The sequence below is a fragment of the Dermacentor albipictus genome, chromosome 3 (assembly GCF_038994185.2).
Source record: "Dermacentor albipictus isolate Rhodes 1998 colony chromosome 3, USDA_Dalb.pri_finalv2, whole genome shotgun sequence".
NCBI classification, from domain to species: domain Eukaryota; kingdom Metazoa; phylum Arthropoda; class Arachnida; order Ixodida; family Ixodidae; genus Dermacentor; species Dermacentor albipictus.
In genome coordinates, this window is record NC_091823.1 from 63,168,949 (window position 1) to 63,193,955 (window position 25,007).

General features: G+C 46.6%; 1 protein-coding gene across 1 annotated transcript in view; it reads right to left on the reverse strand.

Annotated features, from left to right (window-relative positions):
* Positions 1–25,007, reverse strand: part of LOC135898719 (uncharacterized) — a 35,588-nt gene that overhangs the window by 7,391 nt on the left and 3,190 nt on the right. The window contains exons 3-8 of the mRNA XM_065427825.1: positions 19,696–19,874; positions 15,605–15,702; positions 14,358–14,451; positions 11,892–12,080; positions 4,217–4,429; positions 1,428–1,518 (exon numbers count right to left, since the gene is read on the reverse strand). Coding sequence (XP_065283897.1) covers positions 1,428–1,518; positions 4,217–4,429; positions 11,892–12,080; positions 14,358–14,451; positions 15,605–15,702; positions 19,696–19,874 — 864 coding nt within the window. The remainder of the gene's footprint in view (positions 1–1,427; positions 1,519–4,216; positions 4,430–11,891; positions 12,081–14,357; positions 14,452–15,604; positions 15,703–19,695; positions 19,875–25,007) is intronic.

A 25,007-nucleotide genomic window follows, 5' to 3' on the forward strand; every position in this document is an offset into this window, starting at 1 on the left:
CTGAAAGCTCCGGTTTATACTTGACCACTCTGAATCCTTTACGCAGTCTACTACCTTAAAGCATGAACGTTTTTGCATTCCGTTGCCATCGGAATGCGGCTGTTAAAGCCACCAACCCAACCTGCGATTTGTTCTGATCAGCGGAATGCCATAGGCATAGGCATGATCGGTGGTCCGCTTTTGGCGAGTCAAGTTGTTTACGATTGACGCTTTCGTCGTCACGATCGTTATTCTTGTAGCGGCTGTGTCCTTCCCAACGTACATCAGAGAGAGAGATTGATTGATTGATTTATTGATAAAAGCAAAGGCAGACACGTTAATTCTCCACAAAACATCTCTTCGCCTAAGTAGCCCCTGCAACGACATACATTTCTGCCTTTACGACAGACGCGTAGTTTTGTCGCGACAGCACGCTGTTTGAAATCAAACGATGCAGTAGCGGAAAAACACACGCAGTTTCTTGTCTCAGCCAGAACCAGCTGGCCCAATTTCTCGCTCTTACAGCACGCTTCATGCTGCCATGCATATGGATAGCTTTTCTCAAGTTAGGTATAACGTCGATATTAAAATTGTCAGATGTTACGACGGGAACAGGGGTACCAGAATATGAAGATTGAAAATTAACCGCTATGAAGTATACACGCAGTAACTACGAGGCGACGTCAACCACGATGTAGGGGCGCACCGGAAAAACGGCTACTTCGACTGCTGGGGTCTGTTGGAAAGTGGTTCGATTCGGGCTCATTGCTGCTTACCCTCCTCCTCCTCCTCCTCCTCCTCCTCCTCCTCCTCCTCCTCCTCCTCCTCCTCCTTCATGACAGGGCGTGTCTACCCCGCGCGACTTCGTGGGGCATGCTTATATGCCGTCATCGGCATCTACCACGGAGTTGTTCGCACCAGATGAACACTGTTGAATCCACTGTGTGTCGTTAGCGGCAGCGCTGAGTAACGACTGAGGGGAACGCACCGGACAGTGGCCGATTTTGTGGGCTCCGTGCGAAAAGAAAGTGACACGGTAATGCAACGAAGTCGTCGTTAACTCAGTATGCTCTACTTCCTATAGCATGCCCTCCATACGCAATCCTCAGAGGAGAGAGCTTAAGGTACTGACAGGTAGTGTTATATCAAATATTATTTTATGCACTGTGTACTCGGCGGGCACTGCGCTTAGTTCACTAAACGTACTGGGAAAGCGCTAATGATCTTTTATCCTCGCTGCAGTGTTATCTGTAGAAGGATCGACATTTGGGCGAGTTGGTACTGGTTCAACATCTTGAAGGGGCAGGGCAAGACAACGAAGACAGAAGGCAGGATAATCACTGTCCTGTGTGCTCCAGCCTTCTGTCTTCGTCGTCTTGCACTGCCCATTCAAGCAGTGTTATCCTTTGCTTCGCCTTTAAATCGACGTCAAAAGAGTCGGAGCTCACTCGTCGTTCGGGCTTCGGGGTGGTCGTGACTGGTGTGGTCGCACTGTTCGGCAAAAGCCTGCGCGACCTCGGCCATCTCGTCGTCCCACTCCTGCGGACGAACACGTGACATAGAACTCGCACGACGTCGTTCCGTCCAGTGCCGTCTGTTTAAAACATAAATGACGTGCCTACGCGAAGCCAGATTTGTCCTCCAGCTGCGACATCACATCCTTCTCTCTCTTTCTTCGCACACTTACCAACAAACGAACGCATATTTGGTAACATTTTCACTGCAAAACTGGTGGCCCATCTGAAGTCGAAAATCAGAGAGCAGGCATAACTACGTAACGATGATAGTTTCATTTTCTGTGCACATGCCAAACAAACACGCCCAAGCACATACGCCGTGTTCTGCGTGTGGTTATCAATGATATTTGTCTATTTGTATATTGTCGCTTCATTATCAATCGTCACTTCCTGCAATTATACTTCAATCTATATGTAAGATCCCTGCATTCAGTTCCCGTTTTCAGTGCCAGAACTGTGACTTATACGTTCTTGAGATTTACGTTTCAGAGAGTTTATTCTGTTCTTTAAACCTTCACAGATGTGCGTATGCTCAAAGAGACTTCAATAATGGTGACAGGAATGGAATAATATAAGTTAGCCGCCCAATTTATACACGCTAATCGCAGGGAATACAAGAATTTATTGTCTCACATCTTGAGTCCCTTAGTTTAGTTTTTTTCAATGGTGCTCATTAATTGGTTATCCACGGAGATATCACTGCAGTACACAACGCGTATTTGACATCATCTTCATAAGTTAATTTCGTTTGAGGAACGGTGTACAAGATATCGATAAAAAAGGATGAAATACGTCTTTAAGTTTAACGGCTCCGCTGCCCAACACAGTGGCGCTGCAGCTAGGCTACACTGTAAGCTAATCTACACTTTTAAAGAGAGCACAAGCGTGTAAATTAATCTGTAACTAACACCCTTACACCATTGCGGGTGTGAGGGCGTCTGTTGTAGACTGATTTACATGCTTTGCGCCCTACGGATGTAAAATAGTTTACAGTGTAGAAGGTTAGCTATGTCGTGCTCCGTTCACTAGCTACTGTACATTGAGTTTTACTAGCCGGCATCGAATAAAACGCGACATTCTCAGCAGGCTGCAGGTGGTCTTCAGCCTATAGTTCTTCCGCGACGTGGAATTGCGCGCAGGAAAATTCTTCATTTAAGGTGAAATGTGGGCACAAGAATGAAATGTTATAATGCTTATTTCAAATATTTTTGCACTGGCATAATTCAGAAATGTGTGCTGTCAAAGCAAAATTTGGCCTAAAGAGATTGAACAATTTTATCTAATGCGACAACAGCCGATAAAAAAAAGAACGTATTTTTCTGGCCTTAGCGCCTTTCATTTAAGAGGAACATTTAACTCGGGGTCAAGTCCGGTTTCCCTTTTCAAATGCATGTAAAACGCAGAAACGGTTTTATGAGATAAACGCTGGATGGATACGAACGAAATTTGCTACATTTGAAATAGAAAGATAAATTACAGCGATCCTAGAGAGCAGAATTCGAATTTACGCTTTGAAATTTTTTGCCGCAATTCCCAAAAATTGGTTAGTTAAAAAAATAACTGAAGCACGAAGTTTGCAAATCTGTAACTGCACCAAAAAACAGATAACGCAGTTGTGTGTACTGCATCTGCTGGAACCTCTAAAGCGGACAAATTTAGTATGTAAATTTACCCTTTACGTGAGATTGTTTCAATGTTTACCCGTTTACAATGGTCTAGCAAAAGTCCCATTCAAAAATTAGTTGTGCATTTCAGAGCGATGTATCAATTTCTTCCGCTTTACATGTATTACTAGGTGCATTTTAGATAACTCTGATTTAGTTTTTCTATTGCTGAGCTACAGAGTTGTAAAATTGATACAGGATCTTTTTTTTCCAGTTTTTCAATTTTCGAATATAAAAAAATGTATTGATTGATTAATTGAAAGCCCGCTTTCTACAGTCATGAATATCTTTTAATGAGACTAACTTCATCAAACTCTTTAAAATGGTCGCCGCGAAAAAAAGGATTTCTCCATTCCCACGTATGCAATCCCCAAGCTAAAGCTTCGGTGCTGGTGGCGGGCTTTTTTTTTGCAACTCAACCGGGCAATATGTGCTAAATCCGCTCAAACGTCTTAATGCGATTGCACAGGCTTAAGTATATCAAATAATCGAATAATTAGAATGATACTCGACTTGCTTCTCGGATCTGATGGTTGCACGGTTGAGGAAGCAAGGGCAGGTGCGACAATTTGACAGGAACCATCCAAATTCGCATTAAAATGTGCATTTGAGAGGTGATAGCGGATAGCTGTTTATGCAGCACACGATAGTGTAATCTTGCGACACGAACTCTTCAGCAGCAAAGCCACATGATCCACGTTCGCATGTCAGGTTCTCATCCTACCCATTTCGGTGGTTCAGCGACTGTGGCGTTCTGCTGCACAGCGCGAGGTCGAGGGTTCGATTCCTGATTGCGGCGACAGCTTATGATTGGGGCGGTACGCAAGAACGCTCACGTATCGTGATTTGTGTACCCCTTGAGGAACCTCATGCTCTCAATATTTAACAAAAGCCCTTTCATATAGGGTATCTCATAGCCCTCTGCACAGCCTTCGAGATTTTGAAGAACATTACGTCATTACATTTTCGATTCTACGCGTCGACAAATAAATAGTGCATTTTATGCCTGTTGCTAAAGAATGTAACATCAGGCAGTAGTAGCAGGTCGGCACTCACCAGTTCGTACATGTTCTTCGCCGGCGGGAAATGCTGCAGTCGGCCCTTTGCGACCTGGGAGCGGTAGTCGTTGTGCACCTGCAGGGCCTGCTGCTTGACCTGCGGGCTCAGCCCTGTGAGCGCCCTGTCGAGCGTGCAGCGCGGGTTCGGACCCTTGCAGGCCGTGTGTGTGACGCCGCTCGGGAGGTTCCGGTACTCAGGACGGCACCTGGCCTGAATCAGCGCGTCCACAGCGCCCAGGCGAACCAAATAAATCACGATGAGGGCCAACAAGAGACCAGTGGCTGCTTCCGGTGGGTGCATGGCGTCCGGAATTTGATTTGGTTTTTTTCTACTGATGCTGCCTACCGGTATTGAACGAACTCTTCTTTTTATTTTGTGGTGAAGGGTGCGTTACACGCACAGCTCAAGAATGACGCCGGTGGCCACAGCGATAACGCCATTTATTATTATGGCGCCATCCTTTATCTTTAAGGCGCAAAAAAGATTACAGGCATGGTTTCGAGATCTTTAACAGAATTTTCCCGTTGCTGACATTCTTCATTAGCGAGCGTCCTCTCCGACCCTTCACAGCGATGCTTGTTCATCCACTGAGGAATTCGTACCTGCTTCAAGATGATTTACTTAGTAAATTCTTGGCACCAGTGTGTCATTTTACATTCATTTCGTGCTTCTGGAGATAATTCCGTTAGGTTCTAACCAGAACTAAATGTCGTTTTTTCTGTTTCCATCCTACTGAAGGCTAGATACCCCTTAGTGGCTATATGTTCTGTCAGAAAATAGAAATCAAACCAATTCAGGCAGTTTTGGTGTCAGAAGGAGTCAAAAATGACACCACGGTAGCTAAAGAAGAAGATATCAGATATCGAAATCAATTATGGTTGTCTAATCCACGACGCTTTGGGAGAGACGGGTCAATTATAAAGCTGAAGAAATGAATTCTTCACAAAACACCGCAAAAGGTTGTGCACGCGTGAAAAAAAAATTACTCCAGGAAAAAGCTGGCTTGTGTAACTTAAAATTGGCTCGCGGATTCGTATACATTTGCAGCGACCAGTAGAAACCAGTCGCAAGTAAACTGGGCAAGCAAATTTACATAGCATTTACATAGACATATTTACATTTACATATTTACATACATTTACATAGACATAGCACAAGAAAATGATTGGCAGTTCCGCGACAAGGGCGAAACACGGAAAGCTACAGCAGTTGGCCTCTTGAGCCACGTTTGAGTTCTTCGGATGGTGTTCGAACAACGAAGCACGCAAGGCAACTGCTGCTGTGGTGCGTTGTGCACGCAACTGAATAGCACGAACGCTATAGTTTGCGAAAGGTTCTTTTATTTATATCACGCTCGAGGGCACTTGCTCAACAAATTTTTATGCTTTTTTTTTCGCGGAGGCTGTAATTGAACCGCACACGTTTCACTATAGGTGCTGGTTTGATATAAAGGTCTCCCCAATATTTCGAAAGTTTATTTAGGTGGCATTTATACTTCTCGCAGGGCGGCGGGGTAAAGCGTGCACCGTTCGTAAAATACACACCTATATCACTCCAGAACAATTGCAGAAGTTATTTATTGCGAAGGCCTCAACCCACACGCTTTGAACTTCACCTACGCATCACCCATAACTGTCTCTTATATTATACATATAAACAACGTGCCTCGTTCGGCTCACGGTGGACGGTGAGGGAACGTAATGTGAGCCTAACATAACGCACGAAAATAGGGGGGAAAACGAGAGTTCGTTGATTATTTACAAAGCTTCTGATTAAGATAGAAACGTCCAATTTTCGGCACACATTACATTTAACATGTCCCCTATTGCCGCTGAATCTGCTGTTCATGTAAGACTTCATGTACAGTTCATGTACAGTTCTTTTAAGACTTCGGAAAACATTGCAGGCAACGTCCGTATGACATTGTAGAAGGCTTTAATAAGTAATTTTCTGCAAAGGCTGTAATTAACCTGCACAGATTAAACGTTTATCGTAAGTCACTCACAAGATTCTTCCTGATTCGACTAAGCATAAACAAAGTGCCTCGCCTAGTTTACGTTGTGGATGATACCCACTCGCTCTCCCTCGCCTCAACGCACCGAGGAGGCCGAGAAAACCAGCTACTGGCCTCCTATAAAGCATGGAAATTAGGAGAAAACTAGCATTTAGCAATTAGTAATTACTTTCAAAGGAAATAACAAGCCTAGATACTTCAAACTTTGGGGACACGTCACCTTCATAGCATTGTCCCCGTTCTCCACAACTAAAAAATTTATGTGGTTATTGGTCATCTCAGGTCAGCTGGAAAACTTTTTTTTTTCATATGACGTCCCTAACAGAGAGAAAACGAGGGTTTAACCATTTTCATTCAGCCCTGAATTAACCCACATACTTCAAAAATTTGGGTGTTCTTCGCCCGCTAGCATAGTGCACATTTCTTCAACACATAGACTCCGTGAGTAATCTAGTGTATTTCTTTCCGGAAAAACATGAGAAAGACAACATTTTTGAGCACTTTCAAAGTCGTACTAATAGGTACGATATAACCCACGATAGAAGTAAGAACGCATGATGAAAACGAACAGTTATTATTCAGCAATGCAGAAGGTAAATTCACAACAAAAAACATAGAAAAATACTTCTGCCATTTGGGAAAGCAACTGAGATGCAAGAGTAAAACGTTGAGTTTAGGCGAGTTTTTTGATGCTTGGCTAGAATGCAGCGCGACTGGGGCGCATACAAAAGAACACAAGTACGCATGATGTTACGAACTTCCCAACCGGTGCCACCAGTGTTACGACATCCAACCGGTGCCACCAGTGTTACGAACTTTGCACCGCTGCACCACGATTACGGCTTTGTGGTCCCGTAGCGCTCGTCACCCGTTTCGTGACAGAGCGTTGGTAGCGAAGACTCCGAGCCTGGCGTCGATGAGAATAACAAAAGGGACTTTATACATTATATACAGGTTATCATACAGGACATGAACGGATCGGCACTGGGGCCGAGAGCTCACACAACCGCGACTGTTCTCGCACGACGACGTCCGGCGAAAACGCGTGACACATCTCACCCCAGTCGGGAGCGACACTCTCTCCCGGTGGGTTGGCGGATCCTCCTTTTCAGGCGGCGTGTCGCTGCTTTTATAATCCCGAGGACCATTGTCACTCAAACGGCCCAATACAAAGTCAGCACACGACGGTCGTCCGAGGGGTCCAACCAGCGACCGCGCTGGCCACCCGGTTCAAAGTTCGCGCGCGCGGTGACCTCCAGGCAAGGGAGGTGCGGCGCCGGGCTGTCTGGCACACGCGGACACGTCCAAACACGCTGCTCGCCGAGGCTTCTCTCGCACGACGGCGCAGCATCTTGTCTTGTGAAGGGAGAATTATGGCGCTCGCAGGATAGATTCCGCATCTTGCAGATTCGGAATCCGGGCTTGTGGTAATGACACAACAGCATCCCCGCCCTCAGATAAGGCGCCGGGAAGACGAGCTGCCTCCACGTGGCTCGGATGCCAGGCGCGCACGTTCGTCAGGCTCGTCCAAGTTCACGTCCAGTGTCGGGACGCCAGGTAACTTCACGTGCCCAGGTCCGACTCGCCAGGACAGGAGCTCTGCTCACCGCGTCGTCGCCAAGGCACCTTGACCAGCTCCGCTCGGGTCGTTCCTAAGACCTTGCTTCTCGCCACTGGTCCCGCTTGGTCGTTCTGCAGCTTGCAAAATCGACCGGCAAAAGGCAACACCCAACACGAACAAGTGCCCTCTGTCTCCCGTCAAACACCAGACAAAGCCATAATTCAAATCAACCTAATTAATCGCTATCCCCTTTTGCTCCCGCTGCAACAAGAGGCAGGTGTACGATCTAGCACACAAGGCTCAAACAACCAGTTTTCAAATTAACAACGCAACAAAATAGAAACAATTATTAATCAGCAATAATAATTACAAATAGGATGGTCCCCTTGAAATCGCTTTGGACCGAAAACATACTTCTGAGGAAGCAAATGAGGTCATTCATTTTTCCCGGCGATATTTTCGCGGAATCCGAAGCTGCTTATATTTGCGACCCTGCTTATCCGTGTAGCGGCGGTACAATAAGCCAGATTCCTTGCCAAATGAAACCCCCTTTTTTTCCACTCCCCGTTTGACGCTCTTCCTCAGATCGGCTAGTGAACAATCTTCCTGTTGTTCGCGAATCCGAGTTTCCCTTTCAACTGCAGCCTGCTCCTGCCAGCTGGCGGAAACCGGAGCGAGTGTGGAGCCCGCGTCGCCTAATTGCGGCGTCGAGTCTATATCGCGGCTAGCACTGCACGCGTCACTCCCACTCACTTCCAGGACCCGCTCGTCTAGGCCAGCCTCCGAGCTCTGCCTCTCCCGTGACTGCTCGCCACTCAAGTTACCGTGATCGGTCCGTGTGCCGCACCGCCTTTCGCTCACCGACGCTAAGTCAAGTTCCCTCGACAGCGGGCGCGCTTTGGATCGCGTGGGGGCCATGTACGCCACGTCGGCAAAGAATGATTTGCCCTGATCCCTCAGCAGCTGCTCCGAGCTATTTGAGAAGAGGTAGGAAAATTGCTCCGGGAGGGCGGCTGACACAGCGGCTTCGGTGTTAAGTTTCCCAAACTCTCCTTCCATGATAACCGTTGCGATCGGTAAACAGACACTCTCCTTCTCGGCCACTTGCCGTATCCTAACGCACTCTCCCGTAAAATCACTCGAGGAAACGAAAGACGGGTGAACAACGTCCATAGTTGCTGCAGAGTCCCGCAGTGCTCGGCACTTCTTGCCGTTTACCTTAATTTCCTGCACATAGGGCTCTAATAGACGTATGTTCTTGTGAGTTTCCTGTATCGTTGCAAAAGCAATTCTCTCTGGGCAGCTTGCAGCGATGTGCCCTTGCTTTTTGCAATTGTAGCAGGTTAAAGGTTTCCGTTTTTCAAAAGAACGCGTCATTTCGTTTCGCTGTTTCTGACCATCGTCATCATTCTGAGATGCAATCTGGCCTTCCTTTACAGTTTCTTTGGTAAGGGATTCGTCGTCCCGAAACTCGCGACGCGTGATTTGCTTCCGTTCGTCGGGCTTCCCGGAAAACCAATCTCTCCTATCAGCTTTTTCTACGCGCACTGCCTTGCTGTGCAAGCTGCGGCGTGTGTAATACTCTTCCGCTAACTCTGCTGCCTTGTTTAGCTTAACCTCTTTTAGCCTATCTTGCAGCCAGAGCCGGACATCCTCATCAATGCAACGGTAGAACTGCTCCAACGCGATGCATTCGACAATTTTGTCGCGGTCGTCGTAAACCTCTTCGCCCTTCAGCCATTCCACCAAGTCGGCTTTTAGACGAAACGCGAAGTCAACATTCGACTCCTTACCCTTTTTTGCATACCGGAACCTCTGCCGGAAAGCTTCGGGCGACAATTTGTACTTCCGCAGTAGCGCTTCCTTCACATCACTGTAGCTCTCAAACGCCTCTTTCGATAAGCAAGTTATTACGTCTGATGCCTCCCCAGGAAGCAAGGCTAACAGATTCTGTGCCCAAAGGGATCGCTCAATGCTATTCCGTTCACACACGTGCTCAAATTTCACGAGGTATTTGGCCATATCCTCTCCGACGACAAAGGGTGGAAGTTGATCGCGTATTCTTGGAACATTAGAAGTGAGACTATGCGCTGGCGAGCTATTTCGGGTCTCCAACTCTTTCATTTTAAGCTCGTGCTCACGAATCTCTCTCCTTTCCTCCTTTTCCTCCTCGCGACGTTGCTGTTCTCTCCTTTCCTCCTTTTCCTCTTCGCGACGTTCCTGTTCTCTCCTTTCCTGCTCGCAACGTTCCTTCTCCTCCCTTTCCCGACGTTCATTGATACCCGCCAAGGCCTCTGCGGCTTCCTCAGCCGTTACGTCCCCAGTCCTCATGACCTCAAGGATCGCATTCTTTCTTTTGGTTGAGCCCAACTCAATGCCCAACTCCTCACAAATTTCGAGAAGTTCCTTCACCTTGTACTTCTCCATCGTTCACACTGTCCTCCTGTTGTTTACCCTTTTTGAATATACCTGCCGTACGCTACTATAACACTACTAGTAAGACATATGCAAGTATTTCACACACTGCCCTGTTTACCCCCTCAGCATCCCCTGGTTTTCAAAACACTCTTACTAGGCTTGAAACACACAAGGTTATCACAATGCAACACCAAATCCTTCCCTAAGCTACTACAACCTGTGTCAGAGAAAGTCTGGTGTTTGAGGTAAACTTCAGGCACTCACCGCGCCGAGGTAGCTGATGCCGGTCAATCCCGTAGCTGCCATCCAGTGTTACGAACTTCCCAACCGGTGCCACCAGTGTTACGACATCCAACCGGTGCCACCAGTGTTACGAACTTTGCACCGCTGCACCACGATTACGGCTTTGTGGTCCCGTAGCGCTCGTCACCCGTTTCGTGACAGAGCGTTGGTAGCGAAGACTCCGAGCCTGGCGTCGATGAGAATAACAAAAGGGACTTTATACATTATATACAGGTTATCATACAGGACATGAACGGATCGGCACTGGGGCCGAGAGCTCACACAACCGCGACTGTTCTCGCACGACGACGTCCGGCGAAAACGCGTGACACATCTCACCCCAGTCGGGAGCGACACTCTCTCCCGGTGGGTTGGCGGATCCTCCTTTTCAGGCGGCGTGTCGCTGCTTTTATAATCCCGAGGACCATTGTCACTCAAACGGCCCAATACAAAGTCAGCACACGACGGTCGTCCGAGGGGTCCAACCAGCGACCGCGCTGGCCACCCGGTTCAAAGTTCGCGCGCGCGGTGACCTCCAGGCAAGGGAGGTGCGGCGCCGGGCTGTCTGGCACACGCGGACACGTCCAAACACGCTGCTCGCCGAGGCTTCTCTCGCACGACGGCGCAGCATCTTGTCTTGTGAAGGGAGAATTATGGCGCTCGCAGGATAGATTCCGCATCTTGCAGATTCGGAATCCGGGCTTGTGGTAATGACACAACAATGACAAACGCCCACTGAAGACGACTCAGCTTACAACTTACGACCATCGCTGTTTGGCAGCCGGACCCATTAAGGCAGTTGTCTCGCCTGAGGTCGCTGCCTTCGCGACAACTTGTTTCGGCGCGCGTTCTGACACATTCATCGTCGAAACGTAGTTCTGGACAAGACTGGTTCAATCTTGCCAGAGTGCGACAGAACCGCGCTGCCCCAGGTAATTGTTCTTGGCGTTCCTCTCGCGTGACGAAGCCTGCGTCTAAACCTGCCGTCTAGCTCGGGCTTTATATTTACTTTGTGAGGCACTTTCCGATCTGCTATAATGTCACCTTCATTTTATGATGGAACATCTTTCCACATTCTTCAACCACGGAGAAAGTGGCGCCAGAGGAAATTGCCTTGTGAAGGCCGACTGCCTGAAGTTATGCTTAAGCTTTGTCTTTCCTCCGTGGTACGGACACCTAAATGCTCTAGACTTTCTGAAATATCTAGGGACTTTACAGATACCGACATAGGCGAAGGCACATGCGCACATTCCTGAGGTCACATTTAATATGTAGCGTCCCGGCGTCGAGCAGAGATATGTCTATGGGAGGTCAGGACTATAGGAACGATCACTGTGCAAAGTGATGCGCGACCGGCCTGCTCGCCGAGACAGGAAGGCTGAACTGGAAAGGCGTACCGATGGTCGTACTGGAGGTTGTACTGGTGGCCATACTGGAGGTTGTACTGGTGGTTGTACTGGTGGCCGTACTGGTGGCCGTACTGGTGGCCGTACTGGTGGTTGTACTGGTGGTTGTACTGGTGGTTGTACAGGTGGTTGTACAGGTGGCTGAACTGGTCGTCGTGCCGGTCCAGATCCGCCGCCTCTCTGCGTTTATCGGTCGAAGTCGGGGTAGTGGTTGTACATTGGGGAAAGAAAGGAATAGAAACAAAGGAAAGGAGCTCTTAATGTGTAGCAGTGAGTTTGACGCTTGAACAGCGACTAGCAAAACGAAGAGGAAAGGAAAAAGATATTGAAGCAAGGAGCAATGAAAGAGCACAACTACGCAGAAGTGCTCACAAATGCATGGAAGGACGCGAGTTTTTCAATATAGTTGGTGTGTGACGCACTTCCGAATTTGCCAGGTGGCCTTGCACGGAATAAATACTGCTCCACAAGGTGTCATGAGTTGGAAGGCAGTATGGACGGAAGTCCACAAAGCTCTTGCGTCGAAGTGGGCCGCCGCTCTGCGCAGCTCCAACCTCAAGACGCAAGAGTGGGCAGTCCAGCAGGCCCGAGAGGCGGCGACGAGGCAAAGCCTCGAAGTCCCCTCATGGGAGACGTGAGCCCGGGTCGGTAAACTTTGCCGGATTTAAAATAAAGTTGTTTCCATTCATCTCGAAAGCTTGAATAAGCTGCAAAATTTTTGATGAGCTAGATACCGGGCGTCTGTGTATAGCCGCATGCGCGGATGCAGATATTGTTTCAGTTCTATTTGTGGCATGCGTCACACAAAGTCTGAAGCTCGTTGATAACGGTCGAACCTTTGGCACGAAATTTAAGAAAGAAAAGTTTGTTCCTCGTTTTCTCCGGTGTTAATAAACATTTTATCTTCAAGATAAGGAAACTGCAGTCCCAAAGTGAGGCTTTAGTATTTAATTAATTTGTGGTTGTTCCCCATAGCGTCCCATTTAACGGTGCAAGCACTCCTTGGCTCATTCACCATGCAGCGTTGGCAGGAAACCACTTTCGAAGGAAGCTATCCTAGGCCCATGGGCTGATACTGCAATTTCAATGCGTGCAACAAAAGTATTGTTGAAGTTCCTGCAGGACACCAAGCTCGACGAGTGGCTCTAGCAAGGCAACTGTCTCTTGTATATAAGCACTCACCACTTCTCTTATCATCATCATCCATCCCAGGACTTTCACTCCCCTTCCGTCTTCCCCAGTGCAGAGTAGCAGAATAGAGCGCACTAGCTCAGGTCGACCTCTCTGTTTTTCCTGTCAATAAATTCTATTCTGTATTCTAAAGGATTCCCCCTTTCACCAACAAGGTTATGCTTCTCCTGACTATGGGCGTGTAGGAGGGCCAAATACCTATGTGCTCGCATCTATGGTGTAGCAACACACTATACGCCTGCAGATAGCAGACTTCCCTAATGGGCGATTTCTGCTTCAATCAACTATTTGAACAACTTCCAATCCGTCGAACAACAACAACAACAAAAAAATTACTGCTCCATTTGTTGGGCTTCGTCGTGAACTTGTTGGAAATTTGTTTTATCCAGTTGCTGGTAAGCGTAGGAATGTATCGAATGTGATCATGCATTGCCTCGCGGAAGTGCCTCAGGACGACTAAATCCATTGGACAAAGTGCGGAAAAAAAAAATGCCTGCCCGGGCTGTCGAATCTCCGGGAGCATGTTACAAACTTGTTTGTTGCAATTGTTTGTACGAATGCTACGTCAAGTCACACATTTCCTATATGCAGGCGTGTTTCGCGGGGTCCGATAATCTCCGTACGACCCCTGAACAGAAACGACGCATTCAACAAATTTCAGCAGGGTTCCGCAATGTTGCAACAACCGGGGTGCTATTCTGTACATGTGGTCGAGTTCTCAATCTGATGTGTTCTTATTGGCTCACTGGACTGCTACGGCCTCTGTGATTCGCCTAAAACGCCAACAGGGCTGAATTTGGCAATGTCCAGGAATAGCAGGCCGGCCTGTTTCCACGGAGCGCGTCGAATCGTCATGACGCATATCTGGGTCCGCATTCACCCCCTCACACACGCAAAAGTTATTGCGCCCAGCAAAGTTCATAAGAATAAAAACTGTCCAATAGCAACAGCGGATATTTTATTAGCGAAGGCCGCCGACCAATCAGAAAAGGATCTTACAAACAAACAAACAAACAAACAAACAAACAAACAAACAAACAAACAAACAAACAAACAAACAAACAAACAAACAAACAAACAAACAAACAAACAAACAAACAAACAAACAAACAAACAAACAAACAAACAAACAAACAAACAAACAAACAAACAAACAAACAAACAAACAAACAAACAAACAAACAAACAAAAACTTTGTGAATTCGGCCACTGTTGTTTCTGCTTCACGGGACGCCGTGTGCTATATAGGTGGCGGTAAGCACTCACGCAAAGGCCTGTGGCTGGGTTGCAGGAGCTCCCCGCCGGACACTCGCTGCAGGTCTGTCCAGGCAAGTACATGGGACTTCCGCCGGTGTTGCCACTGCAGAGAGCAAGAATTCAGCTGTGGGGCGTTGCTTGCTGCTGTGCAGCATTGAAAGCACCAACTGCGCAGGGGCACAGTGTTGCTGCATGCATCGTCGGCGTGCGTGCTGTTTTACTGCGACGTCAGTTAAGAGTCCGAAACTGGGTCTGCTTTGTCCGCCTGCCAGTTCTTTCCGTTACTCTGACGAGGCCTGCGATCAGTTCAAAATTAAATTCCATCTGGCAGAGTGATACGGACGGATCACTGATAAAAGTGTTTCACATGTACTGTGTGTGGAATGGGAACCTGGGACTTGGGAAAGAGGGAACTTGATCCCGTTTAAAGAAAACGTTGCGGATAGGAGGCTATGGGTAATATTTGTTCTTTCTGCTCCTTGTCTTTAACAGGAAAGCTGTATAGTGCGGCTCGATGCGCTCAAAAACGTTTTACACCTGTTTTCACGGTTTTCTGAAGAAATGAAGTCACCCACTAAGTTTATGTTTTGAGCGAATGAGGAAAATGTTAGGGGCGATATGCCGGCACACTTTAAAGAGCGTATGTTAATTAAGGGTTGAATAAAATTTGCTAAACTGTTTTCGCGGCCTGTTTGGAGGTCCTTGTTCACGTCCCCAAGAATAAATTTGGCCAGAGGGAGCGGAATACTGGCAACCCTCTATGCGAAGTTAAATGCATGTACATCAAATAGTTTGTTACAAATGTTGTAACGAGTAATCGGAAGCGTTACATGCGGGCCAGGTTTCGAACGCGCGAATCATATCTGCAGGCAACGTTCTCACTTAGGTGCATTGATTAAATGCAGCTGAAATTCTTAATGCAACTGTTGGAAAGAAACAACTTCGCGGCAAATGGGGATGCGATTTTTCTAGGACGCAAAAACCAGTTTTCTTTTTCTCTCCGTGGTTTTTATGCAGTGCTTGCACGTGGGTAGCTCATGTGACCATGGTATTTATAAAAGAAGGTGTGCCTGGTTTCATTAGTGTTTCAGTTGTACGTCGCACTGGTTTCTCCGGTGTTATAGTTGACCCGTGTATTCACGCCATTTACAATTATGCTAAAAACTTTGTTAACCATTAGCATGCTCTACCTCCAAAGTGGGCTGCAGTGCTATTGCTATACGGGTTATATGATATCTGAATGCAGTTGCACTTACCCTGGGGCGTAGTTGCAAACGAAGATTCTTGCGTATTTGCCATCCTTCTGGAAGTTGCTGAATCCGCAGCCGATGTAGCGCGTTTCTGCCCATATCACCTGACGCGTAAGAATCCCGGGAGCAAAAGAGATAAAATGAAAACATACTTTTGATGATGCCACTCAGGAACGGGTGATCGTAACTATATACGGCGTGCCATCACAATTAATGTTACTCCGTTAAAAATAAGACATTACACAGTAAATTGTGAAATTGGGGGAATTCGAACACACAGATACCAAAAGCTTCGAGAGGGATAATTGACCGTCACAGAAATTTTGCAGTCCGAACTTGACCCCTGCATAAGAGAGCAGTCCTCCACACAATGTCTCTGTGGAGCGAACTGCGGTTGACGCTTACCTTGATGTTAAGTCTTAGCCGTTGCAAATTACTGTTACTGGAACACGAATGCAACTGTGAGCGAGCGGTTCGAGTAAGCGTCCTCTTCGAAGCTTGATTTCTAGCGCAGATGTCCGGTGAAACTTACAGTTTGAGAGCGGTTAGAAGACGCAAGCGGAGTTTCCATGACATTCTGGAGCGGACTTCGGCGCTTATTTTAATGCGACAGCGTTAAAGGGCCCCGTGTTGCAGAAAATCCGGCGTCGGCGTCCGGCACCGGCGTCCTCGTGAACGAAAATCCCCGTACATGTTTAGGTACATACATATCCCATGCCTTACTACATGACATGTGGTATATAAGGCTTATATTGCCACACCATTCTATCACTAAGGTTGCTGATACCTTGTCTTACATTCTTGACAAAGCTATTCGTTGGAATTTTGAGAATGACAGCCCACAAACAATTGTCATGAAACAAAGAAGCGACAGCGCATGCCTTTTACTTTAAATCATCTGAGACTTATATATTAAAGTGCGAAACAATAATGGCAACCTGAAATTGATGAAATTTTTGTGGCGTGGCTGTGCACTGCCTCTGGGATCGGCCCACGCAAGATACCGCGTCTCCACCAGAAAGCTCGCCTTCGTGCATAGCGTTCGCCAGCAACATTTCCCGGTAAACATTATGGTCACATAAACGGCAGTTTTTGGGAAGTGCGAGAAGCTGTCAAGGATCTTTGAATGCACTCACGTTACACTCGTAAAGGCGAAGGTTAAGCGTCGTCCAATTTTTTTTTACAGCGAAATTGTTAGCCTCGCGTTGGTCGGCATTTTTGGTGGTATCGTACCTGGACAAAATGTGGGCCGATGCCGTAGGAAGGGCAATACCGCGCCGACCTGCGGCGGAGGCGAAGCGGGCTTCATGAATTCAATTACTTTGCCACCTTCCTTTATGACCACGCAGCCACTATTCCCATTGAGTCTGAGAATTCTCCCTCTTACTATTTGGGGAGTTTCGGAACACCTCAAGGACCATTGTTAAATCTTTTTGTTTTTAATATTGACACGATGCCCCTGGCAAGAGCCCTGAGATCCATCCCGGATCTGACATTTTCACTCTGTGCTGACGACATCACCCTCTGGATGACGGGAAGCTCCGACGGCCACGTTCAGGAGACCCTGCAGACTACCGACGACGATGTGGTAGCCTGGGCAGGACTCATGAACCTTGCCTGCTCTCCTGCCAAGTCCGAACTGCTCCTCCTTCACGCCCATCGTGGTTCTGAATATCATATCTCCTAATACAAATAACACTGAACAGGACACCCGTACCCTAAGTCGATAGGATCAGAGTGCTTGGACTACACATACAACGAAATCGACTCAACTCACACGCCATCAAAACACTTCATACAACAGTGGACCCCATTCTGCGGCTCATAGGCAGGATATCCAATAAGCATGGCAGACTAAGAGAGGCGGAACACTTCCGCTTAGTCCAAGCCTTTGTACTCAGTAAGATTATTTGTGTGCTTCCTTACCTCTATCTTCTCAAAAGGGAAGAGAACGGAATCAACACCCTCTTACTCAAAATCTACAAATTCGCTCTCGGAGTCCCCATCCGGACATCCACCGAACATCTCATGCAAACAGGCATCCTCAACACCTTAAACGAACTCATTGAAGCCCATCTAACGTCACAATATACGCGGCTCTCCAATACACAAACCGGAAGACGCATACTCAGCTTCCTCAGTGTAAGGCCAGCCTCCATCGCGTGTCGTTGAATATCGCGAAGCTAAATGGAATTAGTTCCCTGCCTTAGTGTTTCCGATAAATAAATCGGAGCATCCATTCTACGTCGCTAGAAGCATTAAAAGAAAACGGCGATGCCAATATATGTTGGTTGGAATGAAAATATACCTGTCAGAGTTATGTTGACGCCACGCGCAATACGTAGATAGTGTTTTAAGAAACATCAGGACCCATTTATGTTATATATCGGGAAATTATTTATTCAAAACTGTATATTCGCTTCCTCGTCTTAAAATAGGTTTGGTTATTAGAAGACGGAATAAAGTCAGACCTCGTACTTTGTGTCCAAACTGCAATACTGGTGGCGTCAGACTGACTTCGGAAATTTCACGTGATTTACTTGTAGCTGGGCCGCTTTTATGGGTAGGAAGTTACCAGGCACAACCGAGGTTGTCTATTTTCTTTTTTTTCTTGATTTTTTTTGCAGCGACTGAATTTTTTTAATGCGATAGCTGTTATTTGCCCACTCTCCTGGTCCTTTTGGTGACCGCCGGTGTCCGCCGGTTTCTTCACTGGAATCCCAAAATTCTTTGCGAGAAAATTACGAGGAACCAAACATTTTCATTCTGCCGTGATCATTCGTGCTTAAGAACAACAGATTGACAGTAAATGATTCTACCTCTCAGCCACTCTGCCGATGCTAAAGCAGTGGATAATACCGATCGTGGAGAGCGCGACCGCATCAGCAGCTGCCACGAGTGATTGACTAACGCCCGCTCAACATCTGTGCACTAGATAGAGGTGATGTCCGCGCCTTCTTAGTGCTGCTCTAGCTCCCCGCGTTCCCTGTTGCGGATGCAGTCCTAAGCGAAGTTTTCTTCTTTCACATCTAATGAGACTGATTGAGTGCGTCCGCTTCGTCTTCATTATTCTCGTTCGTCTAGCGCTCGGTTTCCTATGTTTACCGGATGAAACAGACATCGCCTTATTTTCTTCAAGGATAGCGTGAGGCCTATGAACGGTGTATTTCCAATATAAGTTTGAGAAAAGCCGAACGAATTCAGCAGTAAGCTGAAGTGTTGCTTTACTAGAGACCAGTGGCTAAGTCCTGATGTGAGAGAGGGGAAAGAACAGCTGAGTCTCTCCTATTCATGATTTTGGCTTCTAGCGCGAAGTGAAACACGGACACAGAAAGGAGCAGACAGGACGCTCGTCCTGTCTGCTCCTTTCTGTGTCCGTGTTTCACTTAGCGCTAGAAGCCAAAATCATGTTACCGTACCAACTCGCCCAACTGTCTATCCTTTTGCATTACATCTCTCCTATTCACCACGATCAGATGTAACCTCCACAAACGAACACGACTTGCGCTTCTTTTGCTTCTCGGAAGGAGATTACTCGCTCGCACATGCGAATGTTCACTGCAGCAAATACCGGGCGAAATTATATTTCACCATATATAATCGCATCGCTGCTTCGCGTCACAGGCGAAAGTGTAATTTCAAACAACAAACTAAGTCTAGTTGAGTGTTGCCAAAGCCTGTGACCTCACGTGGAGCAGCTATGAGAAATACGAAGCCGACGTTGTCACCCGTCTTTCACTTGTGAGGCCTTTCCCACATAGCGTGCTTCCTATCAATGTTAGTCGTACTTCCATTTCGCAATTCCTCAAGTGTTATCTATCGATCCAGGTTAAGTTCGCAGTCTACAGAGCTTTTAGCCCAGGTAGCCATCCGGTACTATCTGGCGAATAAAGTGAATTGATTGATTGATTGATTGATTGATTTATTTATTGATTGATTGATCCTGAGTACCCGATACCTCTTCAGAAAACGAGCACATACTAAGCAAAGTTTATTCGCCAGAAGGGTCAACGTGTTGAGTTAGAACGCCCTCATATCGCTGACGCCTTCGTTCGTACACGCAAGTAGGCGAGCGAGCTTGCTCAAAGGTAATTTACCTGCGTAAAATGAGTTACGACGCCCGTGGAGGTACTGGTATCGAAGGGAGCGACCGAGTTCGGGTTGAAGTAGCGGTACTCAATAAACCAGTCGTCGATCCATGTCTTGCCCTCGGTGGCAGTGTGCCTGGCCGAGTCGATAGCCCAGCCGAAGCACTGTCCCACAGATTTGAACCTGCCTGCGTGCCGAAAGCAGCCAGATGAAAATATTTGCATCGTAGGTTAGTTGATTAATTGATTGATTGAGTGACACACACACACACACACACACACACACACACACACGCACACACACACACCTATATATATATATATATATATATATATATATATATATATATATATATATATATAGGTGCAGCGGTGGCGTAGAGGTAGAACACCCGCCTCGCGTGCAAGAGGTCCGTGGTTCGAATCCCGGTGCCGGCAATTTTCCACCGGATTAAAAAAAAAAGAAATCCGCGTGTTGATAAAATTGCACAAACAGGCTTGGAGTGTGGCCTGATCCCGGTGACCAGAACCGGTAACGCACTCCCTCACCAGAGCAGGATTGGCCACCCTGGTGCAGTACTTGGCCACAACCTCCTATATGAACACAACAATCAAACCCCGGCCCTCAGTCCCCAGCAGCCGCGAAGCAACTGACCACGGCGGCGGTCAGACCTGCAACGCAGCAGAGGGTGCTAAGAATCACTGGCTCCGGACAGGCCGCCAATGGAATATGAACCTGGCAACGTTTAACGCTAGAACGTTATCTAGTGAGGCGAGTCTAGCAGTGCTATTGGAGGAATTAGAGGGCACTAAATGGGATATAATAGGGCTCAGTGAAGTTAGGAGGCCAAAAGAAGCATATACAGTGCTAAAAAGCGGGCACGTCCTGTGCTACAGGGGCTTAGCGGAGAGAAGAGAACTAGGAGTCGGATTCCTGATTAATAAGAATATAGCTGGTAACATACAGGAATTCTATAGCATTAACGAGAGGGTGGCAGGTCTTGTTGTGAAACTTAATAAGAGGTACAAAATGAAGATTGTGCAAGTCTACGCCCCTACATCCAGTCATGATGACCAGGAAGTCGAAAGCTTCTATGAAGACGTGGAATCGGTGATGGGTAGAGTGAAAACCAAATACACTATACTAATGGGCGACTTTAATGCCAAGGTAGGCAAGAAGCAGGCTGGAGACAAGGCAGTGGGGGAATATGGCATAGGCGCTAGGAATAGCAGGGGAGAGTTATTAGTAGAATTTGCGGAACAGAATAATATGAGGATAATGAATACCTTCTTCCGCAAGCGGGATAGCCGAAAGTGGACGTGGAGGAGCCCGAACGGTGAGACTAGAAATGAAATAGACTTCATACTCTGCGCTAACCCTGGCATCATACAAGATGTGGACGTGCTCGGCAAAGTCCGCTGCAGTGACCACAGAATGGTAAGAACTCGAATTAGCCTAGACCTGAGGAGGGAACGGAAGAAACTAGTACATAAGAAGCCAATTAATGAGTTAGCGGTAAGAGGGAAAATAGAAGAATTCCAGATCAAGCTACAGAACAGGTATTCAGCTTTAACTCAGGAAGAGGGCCTTAGTGTTGAAACAATGAACGACAATCTTGTGGGCATCATTAAGGAGTGTGCAATGGAAGTCGGTGGTAACTCCATTAGGCAGGATACCAGCAAACTATCGCAGGAGACGAAAGATCTGATCAAGAAACGCCAATGTATGAAAGCCTCTAACCCTACAGCTAGAATAGAACTGGCAGAACTTTCGAAGTTAATCAACAAGCGTAAGACAGCTGACATAAGGAAGTATAATATGGATAGAATTGAACATGCTCTCAGGAACGGAGGAAGCCTAAAAACAGTGAAGAAGAAACTAGGAATCGGCAAGAATCAGATGTATGCGTTAAGAGACAAAGCCGGCAATATCATTACCAATATGGATGAGATAGTTCAAGTGGCTGAGGAGTTCTATAGAGATTTATACAGTACCAGTGGCACCCACGACGATAATGGAAGGGAAAATAGTCTAGAGGAATTCGAAATCCCAAAGGTAACGCCGGAAGAAGTAAAGAAAGCCTTGGGAGATATGCAAAGGGGGAAGGCAGCTGGGGAGGATCAGGTAACAGCAGATTTGTTGAAGGATGGTGGACAGATTGTTCTAGAGAAGCTGGCCACCCTGTATACGCAATGCCTCATGACCTCGAGCGTACCGGAACCTTGGAAGAACGCTAACATAATCCTAATTCATAAGAAAGGAGATGCCAAAGACTTGAAAAATTATAGACCGATCAGCTTACTGTCCGTTGCCTACAAACTATTTACTAAGGTAATTGCAAATAGAATCAGGAATACCTTAGACTTCTGTCAAGCAAAGGACCAGGCAGGATTCCGTAAAGGCTACTCAACAATAGATCATATTCACACTATCAATCAGGTGATAGAGAAATGTGCGGAATATAACCAACCCTTATATATAGCTTTCATTGATTACGAGAAAGCGTTTGATTCTGTCGAAACCTCAGCAGTCATGGAGGCATTACGGAATCAGGGTGTAGACGAACCATATGTAAAAATACTGGAAGATATCTATAGCGGCTCCACAGCCACCGTAGTCCTCCACAAAGAAAGCAACAAAATCCCTATAAAGAAAGGCGTCAGGCAGGGAGATACGATATCTCCAATGCTATTCACAGCATGTTTACAGGAGGTATTCAGAGGCCTGGAGTGGGAAGAATTGGGGATAAAAGTTAATGGAGAGTACCTCAGTAACTTGCGATTCGCTGATGATATTGCCTTACTTAGTAACTCAGGGGACCAATTGCAATGCATGCTCACTGACCTGGAGAGGCAAAGCAGAAGAGTGGGTCTAAAAATGAATCTGCAGAAAACTAAAGTAATGTTTAACAGTCTCGGAAGAGAACAGCAATTTACAATAGGCAGCGAGGCACTGGAAGTCGTAAGGGAATACACCTACTTGGGGCAGGTAGTGACGGCGGATCCGGATCATGAGACGGAAATAATCAGGAGAATAAGAATGGGCTGGGGTGCGTTTGGAAGGCATTCTCAGATCATGAACAGCAGGTTGCCATTATCCCTCAAGAGAAAAGTATATAATAGCTGTGTCTTACCAGTACTCACCTATGGGGCAGAAACCTGGAGGCTTACGAAAAGAGTTCTACTCAAATTGAGGACGACGCAACGAGCTATGGAAAGAAGAATGATAGGTGTAACGTTAAGGGATAAGAAAAGAGCAGATTGGGTCAGGGAACAAACGCGAGTTAATGACATCTTAGTTGAAATCAAGAAAAAGAAATGGGCATGGGCAGGGCATGTAATGAGGAGGGAAGATAACCGATGGTCATTAAGGGTTACGGACTGGATCCCAAGGGAAGGGAAGCGTAGCAGGGGGCGGCAGAAAGTTAGGTGGGCGGATGAGATTAAGAAGTTTGCAGGGACGGCGTGGCCACAATTAGTACATGACCGGGGTTGTTGGAGAAATATGGGAGAGGCCTTTGCCCTGCAGTGGGCGTAACCAGGCTGATGATGATGATGATATATATATATATATATATATATATATATATATATATATATATATATATATATATATATAGAGAGAGAGAGAGAGAGAGAGAGAGAGAGAGAGAGACAGCTTTTGACGTACCATAACAGCACCTACGTATAAGAGGCATGCGCTATGAGAAACGTAGTTGCGGAGACTTCCAGGTTGAATTTGAGCACCCGGAGTCCCTTAACGTACCCTCCTATACATGAAAACGTGAACACTTTTTTTGAAAATCTTTGGCGCAAAATTCGGGACTTGAACATGGACTTTGTTCTGATTAAGGGAACCCGTAGCTACTGAAACGCTCTCTGCCGTGGTGACGCAAATGCTGAGGCCTCCTGGTGCTAAACATGAGGCTGATGGTTAACTCCCCGGCCGCGGCTGCTCTATATAAATGAGCGGGAAATGCAAAAAAAAGAACGCTCATGCACTTGGATTTGAGTGCACGTTAAGGAGCCCCGGGTGGTCAACATCAATCAGGAATCGACCGCTACAAGTGCCTCATAATCATATCGTGAATTTCACATGCGCAAGCCGAGAATTTAATTTAATTAATCTGCAATAAGTTATTTTGTGCAGTGCATACTATTCTTCGCTCCCTTTCTTAAGCATTTATAACCTTAGCCAGGCGCGCGCTTAACCTGGGCAAGCTTTCGCACTGGACTGAGCCGTTGTCAGAGTCACATATTTCTGTTGTGCTTTCCTTGCCTTTGCTTTCTTTTCTTTCTTTCTTTGCGGCATCTTTCACATGGGACATCGCTGAGAGCGATCGGTCGGTGTGTTTCTGTCTGTCTTCTCCTCCATCTCTTCGTAACCGTCATGGCAAAACACTCCACCCCGTGCTTCTTCCTTCTGATTTTAGTGAAATTAACATATTAAACAATGTGAAAAGAACTGCCGATGCACGTTTGAACACTGAGCCCTCCGCGGCTGTAGGAATCGGCAATTTGGAAAAAAGAATGAAAATAGAGAACGAAGGTTTTGTCCTTTATGGGTAGTAGAAGTGCGCGAAGATTCCAAACTTACGAATAACGATTCGCATATTGCCGCATTCGATTAGGTGCTCGTGCTAAATAGTTAGTATTTGAAAATCCGGGTATTTTTCGAATAGTTCTTAAGTAATCGTAGACTGCGCACAGTAAAACATGAAATTCTAGAAAAAATGCTATAACTTTCATCTCATCCACAGTGGACATAAAGTACTAGAGCACGCTGTGTCGCTCAGAGAGCCAGGTATTTCCCACAAGAGCGCGATCAATCGGAAATTTTGTTCCGACATGAAATACGTCCGTGGGTATTGTTTGGTACTGTTTACAAATGCAGCACTTCCACCCTCTGATCGTAATGAATCTGAATACGTTTCATGGCAACATACTTGATACAATAGTGCCACCATCTGCCACTACCACTTGAACTAAAGAAAACGTGTTTTTCTTTTGTTTAATACGAAAGCACGCTTTTGTTTAATACGAAATGAGCGCGTTGCCTCCCGCACGTCACTTGCTCTTCGAATTTGATTGGTCAGGGTTTGTTATGATCAGTAAACCCTGATCATTGTTCATGCCAAAGAGACTATATTGCTTTCGCATTCCCACGTGTAGGCAGTGTTTAGTGTCTCTGCCGAAATTTTTTATCTTCGATCTCCGCAGACGACACGCACTTCTAGGACAGACGGATGCTAATTGGCCCACAGGGTTATCTCTATAAACTTTATATGATAAGATATGACCGTGCATGCTCCGAAGAGCGC